This window comes from Chinchilla lanigera, unplaced genomic scaffold, assembly GCF_000276665.1.
Source record: "Chinchilla lanigera isolate Chin_1 unplaced genomic scaffold, ChiLan1.0 scaffold00168, whole genome shotgun sequence".
Lineage (NCBI taxonomy): Eukaryota > Metazoa > Chordata > Mammalia > Rodentia > Chinchillidae > Chinchilla > Chinchilla lanigera.
This window is the reverse complement of record NW_004955569.1, coordinates 1,334,344-1,343,451: the sequence shown is the minus strand read 5'-3', so window position 1 is coordinate 1,343,451 and position 9,108 is coordinate 1,334,344. Positions and strand designations below refer to the sequence as shown.

General features: G+C 41.3%; 1 protein-coding gene across 1 annotated transcript in view; it reads left to right on the top strand.

Annotated features, from left to right (window-relative positions):
* Positions 1-945: 945 nt before the first annotated feature.
* LOC102004990 (zinc finger protein 14-like) overlaps positions 946-9,108 on the top strand; it is a 37,407-nt gene continuing 29,244 nt past the window's right edge. The window contains exon 1 of the mRNA XM_013509371.1: positions 946-2,151. Coding sequence (XP_013364825.1) covers positions 2,149-2,151 — 3 coding nt within the window. The 5' untranslated portion in view covers positions 946-2,148. The remainder of the gene's footprint in view (positions 2,152-9,108) is intronic.

Below are 9,108 nucleotides of genomic sequence, written 5' to 3'. Positions count from 1 at the left end.
TGTGTTCTGGTCATCCAAAGGCATTTGGGCTTCAGACTGGGAAAGAGGTGAAGCTGGAGATTCCCCAAAAGGGAGGCTAGCAGAGGCAGGGGGAGATGGATAGTTGCTGTTTTAATTTGAGCCCAGAGAGAGGTATGGGAGAAAGAAGGAAGGAGAATTGCGCATTGGGAGCAGAGAAGGTAACTGTCACACCTACACCTGGTGTGGCAAAATAAGCAGCAGCAGGGCCTATACTGAAACGTCTTCATTTTAAACCAAGGCCAAGAGGGAGCGTGGGTGAGAGACCAAGGGCAGTCGTCACGGAGATGGGTCAGTCCCCAAGCGGAGCCAGTCTCCCTGCCGAGTGCCCAACTGTGACAAGCGCTAGATTTAAGGCACAGAGGGAGAAGCGAGCCTTTTTCCGTCGCAAGGAATGAGAGAAGAGAGCAGAACCGAGAAGCTGTCGACTGCAGAGAGGAAGGAGGTTTAGTGGAGAGGGATCAAGTTTCAAAGAAAAAAAAAACCCCACAGAGCCAAAAGCGGTGGCTTTGGAAGCTTGAAAGCAGCTGCCTGCGCAATGGGCGGGACGGCGTGCAAGGGGGCAGGGCGTTAAAGGCGCAGAGAGTGTTAGAAGCCCAGACAGGGAGCCAGTTTACCAGATCTGAAACACTCAGCATGGCGGAGCTGGCGAGCTGCCTGGATTTATATCGTCTTGGAGGCAAGGTTAGGGAGAAAAAGAAAGAGGAAGAGACAGACTGAGGAGCCGGATCTGAAATGCTTAGCGAGATCTTGCATTGTAGAAGCGGCAGGAGCTGTAGGGACCATGGTCTGAGGATGTTGCCAGGTGGCCTTAGCTGGGGTAGAGGTTCAAGAGAGATTCAGTCCTTCCAAAAAGAGCTTGTCTCACTTCCTGGTTCTTGATGCCATAATGTAACATAGATAACAAGCAGAGACTACCTGGCTTGGGTAACGCCAACATGGCATGGAATTTATTGTGCCTGGGTTGAAGAAGAGAGCATGATAAGACTTTCTGCACTGAACAAAGAGAATCATGTCCTTTTTATAGTGATGGTGGGGGACATTAAGCAGGAAGATCCCAGTGAATATCTGTGGTTAAATTGTTTTGGCAGTCTTGCATCTTAGTGGACTGAGTCCTTTTGGAAAGTGTCCATTGTAAAATTTTGGGTGTCTCTAAGATGTCTCCAGGACCTGCAGAATTGCTTGCCCATCTTATTGCCTTTCCTGTGTTTGCCAGTGACAGCCTCAGTGCTGAGCTGAGTTCCCTGCAGAGAGTAGTGCTTCTGCTGGCAAGCAGACTGGCGGCTGGGAGAGTCAGGCCAGGTTGGAGACTTGCAGCTTTCATACTTGGGAATGTTTACCCTCATCATTCAGGTATTACCTGGAGAAAAGTCTGAAGTTTGTCTGCGGGAGTTGGAATAATTGCTTTTCTTTTATCTTTACTCTTTTGCAGACTGTTACTATCTTGCGACCCCAATGTCTTTATTTACACAAAAATTGAATTCTTCTCAGGGGCCTTATATTCATTTGCATGGATGAAAATGGGTAGATTGAAGGACAGTGTGAAAATCTTGGCAGTGAAACCGACTGCCTCATTTCCAACAGCAGGTCTTGCCTCTATTCCAGTTTGTCCTAGGGATACCCAGACTCATGATGTTTTCTAACATCAGGAGAGTGACTCATTCGTAGGACATTCACCTTGAAACATTTATGACTCACTTTCAGGAAAATTCCAGCGAGTACATTAAGAAAACCATGGAAGCTTTGAAAAACCAGGATTAAAGCCTTTCAGTGCAAGCATTCTTCATTCGAGATGAAATTGTCATCATGGAAGAGAGACTGTACCACAACTTCCTGTGTTAGAATTTATCATCTCAGCTCCACCCAAACTGGTAGACTTTTGCTCCTCAGGTTAAACTCAGCTGGAGGGCCCGTTATGGATCAGGAGCCAATCAGCGATGAAGGTGCGGTCTGTCCAAAGTACCCAATCAGCTGGGCTGAGGGAGGAGGGCACTTCCTGTGTCATGGCGCCAAACAACACTGCTTGATTTCATTACTGAGAACGCCCACCTGACTAGACCACACTTTTCGGTAACTTCTGCTGGCTGCAACCTGCATTCGAAGGATCCTTGGAGACTCTCACGCCACACAATGGTGACGTTGTGGGATGGGTGCAGGGGTGGGGTGGAATTGGGTGAGTTCTGAAGGAAGGGGCTGGAACGAGCTATGGCAATGAATAGTCTCTGCCTCGCTCCAGAAAGTGAGGTCTTCCTGGTTCTTGGTTCCGCATCATCATTTGTCCATTTTCCGCTTTGCTCAGGAAGGGGCGGTTCTGAGTCTCCAGCATCCTATCCGCATTGTGACTCTGCCAGGCCTGAATACCTTCTTGTGTGTCCCCCAGGCACAGCTATATCTCTTCCAGTCGGAGGAGAGCTGTGGCTTTGAGGAAACCCTGGTTTCCACACTCAGCAGAACATTTTTCACTTTAATTGTTTACATGAGACCTCTACTCACAGTGGTGTTATTGTATCAATAATCCTCTTGGTCTCAAAACATTGAGAAATGAGGTGGTGAACCAAAAGGAGGCTATTAGGAGAGATTTTTACTGGAAATAATACTAAGAACTCCCTGATTTCCCGGAAGCATCCCGATGGAGTGGCCATGTGGCTGCTCAGTAAATCCAGAGCTAATTATAATCAGAGCAGAGTAATTGCTCAGTTGGTTTGTGACCACTTTTCACAGTTGTCTCTGGATTTAAAAGAACCACTCTGGTCTCATGATCTCTAACGAATTCCTCAGTATACATAGTTTAAAGGAGACTGGACTTTTAGAGAAAAAACCTGTTTATTTTCTATTTTAAATTCCTGAAAATTCTGGAGCATAGAAGGGAGTAGCTGCAGCTGCAGCTCCTTTTAGTATGGAGGGGACTGCCTTACTTGTTGGACAGAAAGTTTACTCTTGGTCCAGCATTTCAGCTGATTCTATTCTCATTTCAATTCTTACAATAATGTCTAATTTCCCCAATCTGTCTCAACTGCTACCCTCCCTCGGTACCTTATTTATGTGCTAACAAAACAATGTTTTCTTCACTTTTATACTTAAGTGAAGCTTTCTATAGAGTTTAGAATGCTGAGATAGATGGATGGGATGTTAATGTGTTACCAAGGGAGGGGAAACTTCCTGCTAAGGACAACTTCCTGAAAGTGCTGCCTGTTAAACCCACTGAGATACGCATCGAACTGTGGCATCTACAGGGACATACATGTGTGATATTGGTATGATTGGAAAGGGGAAGGGGTTTCATCTGTGAAATAATCAGAGTATTCTGTGGATTGTTTTAAGACATTGTTTTAAGACATTGTTTTAAAAATTGAAACAATGATTGAAGTGGACATTGTAAATACAAATACTGATCCTGGTGTGGTGGTGCACACTTATAATCCTTGCACTCAGGAAGCTGAGGCAGGAGGATCCTCATGAGTTCAAGCACAGCCTGTGCTACACAGTTCATGTAGCTCAGCCTGAACTACATAGTGAGACTCTGTTTCAAAACAAACAACCAAACAAACAACAAAATGAGTTTTGAAATAGTACATTCCCATAGTTGAAAGGGATTTTTGAATAGACAAGAGGAAAGAAAAGTAAAAAGGAAGTGGGTCAGCAGGGAACTTTGAAGAGAGGCATAAGTCAGCAACTACAGCAATAAACTCCTGACGTTAGGTTTTTATAGTGTGATAATAAATGAAGGATTGTCTGCTGGCTTGATCTGAGATTGGGTCGTAGATTACAGGCTTAAAGAATGGAGGGGACTTTCAGAATGGATAAACATTTCTTCAGTGACTACTTACTGGCTCATCTAATCAATTTTGCGGCAAAATTGGAAATTAAGAGACTGATGTAGGTTTGAAAGGGTAGGCATCATCTTTGTAGTAGAATGGGAAGGGCTTTCACCTGGATACAAAAGATTCCAAAGTGTTTCTGGTGTTTTTGATGTTTGTTACTGTACAGGGACTGAACTCTCGAAATTTGCCCTAAGATATAGCCACTCAGATTTTTAGTTTTTCTGTTTTGCTTTTTAATTTTTGAGAACAGGTCTTGCTAAGTTGCCCAGGTCATGGAAATCTTTTGATACTTTTTCCACATCCTTGCTTGTTGGGATGACAGACCTGTGCCACTTTGCTAGATTTAAATTGAGGTTCTTAAAACATCATGATTTACCAAGACTTCAGTGCTGTGGCTGAAGTAAATATCACTGAACCCTTTTGATGTACATGTAATTACATCCACCTGAGAGACTGAGACAGGCGTGTTAAATCAGTCAGCACAGCCTGCATAGCTCAGCAAGACACTGTCTCAATATTAAATAAATATTTTGGGGTATACCTCCGCTTTAACTTGTAATGTTCATGAGGCCCTTAGATTGGTCTATAGCCATGAAAAGAAGAAGTTATTTAGTGCAAATCTTTTAATTTTGAGTTTTACTTATTTTTCACACTAGGGATACATGCTACGATACTTACTTAGGGTTGGGGATAGCAGTAATAAGTCACTGTTCTGAAAGAATCAGGACAACACAGGTCAACACCTGGTGATTTTTTTTTTTTTTTTGATACTGGGACTCGAACTCAGGACCTTGCTCTTGCCAGGCAGGTGCTTGTGCCGCTGAGCTATATCCCCGGCCCCACCTAGCGATTTTATTTTATTTTTTTTTATTTTTTTATTTTTTTATTTTTTTTTTTGGTTTTTCTCCGGTACTGGGAACCAAACTCACGACCTTGCGCTTGCCAGGCAGGCGCTTTTGCCACTGAGCTAAATCCCCAGCCCCTAGCGATTTTAAAGTACATGAGATATTTAGTGTTTTATTATGAATTTTGATTTGTGTTCCATTAATTTCCCCAAATACAGATAAGGATTTGTGTGGTGAGCAATTTTAAAAGATCCAAGGCTTACCAGTAATGTTTGCTTGATCAGATATATTTTGTGCATTTTCAATAAATTTTATTTTCAACGTCCTTAGGATTGCTCAAAATATTTTCCTTTTCAAACTCAAGTAGCATCTGTAGACTCATTCTTTCAACTCTTCGTGTGGTCCTGTGTAGAACATGACACCAGGTTGTTTCCTTTTTGTTTTTGTATTTATTTTGAGATTGGGTCTTGCTATGCCTTTCTCGCTACCTTTGAACCACTGCATAGCCCAGGCTGGCCACAAATTCAAGAGATGCTCCTGCCTCTGCCTCCCAAGGGCAGGGATTACAGGAGTGTGCCACCATGCCCAGCATATTTCTGGTTTGAGTGCTATACACGCCATATTCTTCAGAGCCACCAAATCAGGAGAATAGTATAATACTGTTTGGAAAAAGGAACACCTCTTTGGGGTTTTTTCTATGTTTTTGGTTTTTTGGGGGTGTACTGCGAGTTTTATGCAGAGGTGCCCTCTGGCCATACTGTTCAGCTAACATCACCAATGTGAGGAAAGCAGGATGGAAATTTTCAATGGACAGACACAGGGCTGAGTACTTTCAACAGAAGACACCAAGTATGTGCAAGGTTGAAGAGAAAACATTTCCATTCCTTGTTTTAATTTATACTAATTATGGGGCACCTTCTAACTGTTTAAATCTTGAATCATTGGGTTGCTCTTGAATGTAATCTCACTTTCTCTTCCAAGGTCCTAATGGGCTAAATACAGGCATGTCCAGCACCCTCACTTCCAAAACTGTTTCTCCTTTGGAACAATTCATATCTCTCTGGGGAAAGAGATGACCTTGAACCTTTTATTCTGTGTTCCATGTATGACAAGAAAATGCAATCCCCGAAAACCCTTTAAGTTTGTCTTGTGTTCTTTTTTGTTTGTTTGTTTTGGTCATTTTTTTTTTTTTTTTGAGACAGGGTCTAGCCATGCAGTTGAGGCTGGCCTTGAGCTCACTTTGTAGCCCAGGCTGGTCTTGAACTCTCAACGATCCTCCTGCCTCAGCCTCCCTAGTGCTGAGATTACAGGTGTGTACCACCACACCTGGCTGTCTTGTGTTCTGTATATTCTAATGACAGACCTTCCTTGTTGATATTGTAGGAAAGCCCATGGGAAGGGCCTGTTGTTGAGGGCACAGTTGAGATGAAGCCCAGAGCTTCACTTCAAGCCACCCTTTAGCCTGGCCTCTACGTGGATGTCATCATACAGCATCAAGCTGGAACCCATTCTCTTTTCACACCCATGATGTCAGAAATATAGTGCAGGCAATGAGGACAAGGAAGGCGTATGCAAGTTCAGAGAGCAAGTACTTTATGGAGAGCCCCTGAGCTTGGGTTTGGGGTGCAGAGCTGTGTCCTGTGATTTTTGTTTCCCCCTTCTGAATACCTTTTCATTTAGCAGTTTATTTGTTCACTTCACCTGGTAAGTCAGTGGTGTTCAGGCACTGGTGACTGCACATGAGAAACCATGTGAGTATGTCTCAACATTTTTCTTGAAATCGTAACATATGGCATGAGCAAGGTTTAGAGCAGCTCATGGTTTGAGGCCAGGGATGTTGATCAGTATCAGACAGCACACAGGGTGGCTCTTGATAGAAAGAAATATTGCCCCAAATATCACCTGTGATCTCCTTGACTATCCTATTGCAGTTTTGTATTCCTTCCACTCTTGTGCCCTTGCTCATCAATACTGAGTTATACCCCATGGTTTTATATATGCTTTTTTATGCTGGCTATGATGCCCAGAGATTAATAAGCACACAAATATGTGCTAAAACTGAGCTATACCTCAGCATCATGTATAAATACATGTTTTAATGTGACCACACGGGGGAGTGTTTTAAAGAGTTTATCCTGTGTATTATTTAATTCATTCAGTTTTATATTCCAGGCTTACTTGCATTGCTGTATGTACATGTTAACTCTTCCAAACATCTCCAGTGTTTGTGTCCCTAACATCTTATTTGCTTTTCCACAGTTGTGGGAGAGCAGGCTGGTCTAGTGCTGTCACTGGTATAAATGCCACAATGAACGTTGTCTCTCTGGCTGCCCTAGAAGCAGATGTGAGAAAATGCCGTGGATGTTCAGGAGCCTATTTGCTGGTGCACAGAGTGTATATCCACCTAAAATGTTGATGTACATTGTACACCTGGCCAGAACAAGTACACAGTAGTGTCTATTTCTCATACTCAACCAACACTTGACTTTCTGTAGTTTGATGACTGTCATCATCTCATAGTCAAATTTCAGTTTTTTCTGTTCATTTGCTGTGTTTTATGTCTCCATGTAATACACTGACTTTCATTTCTTCACTAAGCCCTTCTGTAAATTATCTATATATGTGATGTTATATTTGAGATGAGTATGCATTTCTTTTAATAAAATCTTTTCTCTAAATATTTCTTTGTTACTTGTAAAGAATCAACAAAACTTCTCAAAAGTTTTTCATCTGCATTTTAATTTCATAAATGATCTTGTTTTCCATAAAGTCTAACTTAATTTTGTATGTATTCAAATTCACTTTAGTATATTTTTCTTTAAAATTTTATTTTTGAATATTTTCTTATTCCTAGATTTTCTTACACTGTTTCCACATTTTATTTTCGTATGCTCTGTGTTTCTTCAGACTGACGAGTGTGCCGTTGAGAGTTTGAGAGACAAAATCAAATTCATTTGCCATACAATTCATATATGATTCGTTGATCTCTACAATTTGTCATATGAAAATGAGTTTTCTGCCATCTTTGCATGCTTTTTTATTCTAGTATGAGAGCTGAATCCAGGGTATTATGAATGCTGGGCAAGCACTTTTTATCACTGTGCTATAATTTGTAGGTATGTTTTCTAATAAGGAACAACATCTCAATATTTTCTATCTCCTTCATTTGTAAACTCAGAAAGAAAACAAGGGCTCTTGGTTAGTATGCAAGAACTGGATTGAGCAACTTTGTCTCACTTAAGTTATCAATTTTAGTTTGAATTAGGTGAGTAACATGGGCTTAGCTACTAGAGCTTGCAGCCAGTGACTTTAAGCTGAGACCCACATTGCAAAGGTATGAAATGGTAATGTACTCCTCCTTCTTGGACCTTGGGAGGCAGAACTCTTTTTTTTTTTTTTTTAAGAGATAAGCTTTTTTATGCTACATTAAATAATTTAACAATCTTACTATTTCTACATTCTTCCTGTCAGTGATTGTAACTACTTCACTGTCTCGTATACTTTTTTTTTTGGCACCATTAGGAATTGAACCCAGGGTTGGGCAAATGCTGTACTACTGAGCTACACCTGCAGGCTAGAACTTTCTTTCTGTGTCCTTTTTGTACCAAGAGCAGGTCTAGAAGACTGCTGACTGTGACAAATTGCAGAAAGATGGGATAAAGGTATCTCATGTGCAGGTGGTTTGGAAGTTTGTGCTTCTGCCAGGCACATGCTTTACTAAGATCCCTGGCATCTCTCAAGCCTATCAAACTGATCCTCAAGGTGACCAGTCCCAAGACTCTTGTAGGATCTTGCCTTTGATGAAATAAATGAGTAGAAGGAGGGAGGACTCTCAAATTTTGAAGTGAGGCAATTATGTTTATGGAGTTTACTGTGTTAAATGTTTAGGGGACCCTGCCTCATCATAAGAAAGTGATTGAGGGTGCTGTTGCTTTTCAGCAGTCATTCTGGTCGTCCTGGTGAAGAACATGATCAGCACTCAGAGTTCAGCTTGTGTGTGTGTGTGATCTTGGATGAAGAAGATAGCTTGTCTGAGGCAGTTGAATTGTTTCCTTTTCTTTCATCTTTATACATTTTTCAAAGTACTGTTAATACCACCACAGCCTTGGTCTGTGACCCACTACTTCTTATCTCATGCATTAGATAATTGTATTCTCTTTTCAGCATGTTTTTGTATTTTTTCCTGAAAATAAGTAGATTAAAAGATAAGGTGTGGAAAATACTACACAGTGAAACCAAGTGCCCTTATTGAATTTCTATCCTCTGACAACTTTATTTTTTTTTTTTATTTTAAAGAATAAAAGAAGGATAACATAATAATAGGGGGGACTTAGCAAATTACAGACAAAATGGTAGGAAATTATCAATGGTTATGGTTTTACATATTATTATCTACAAAATAGTTTCTCAGGAAAACAAATAGA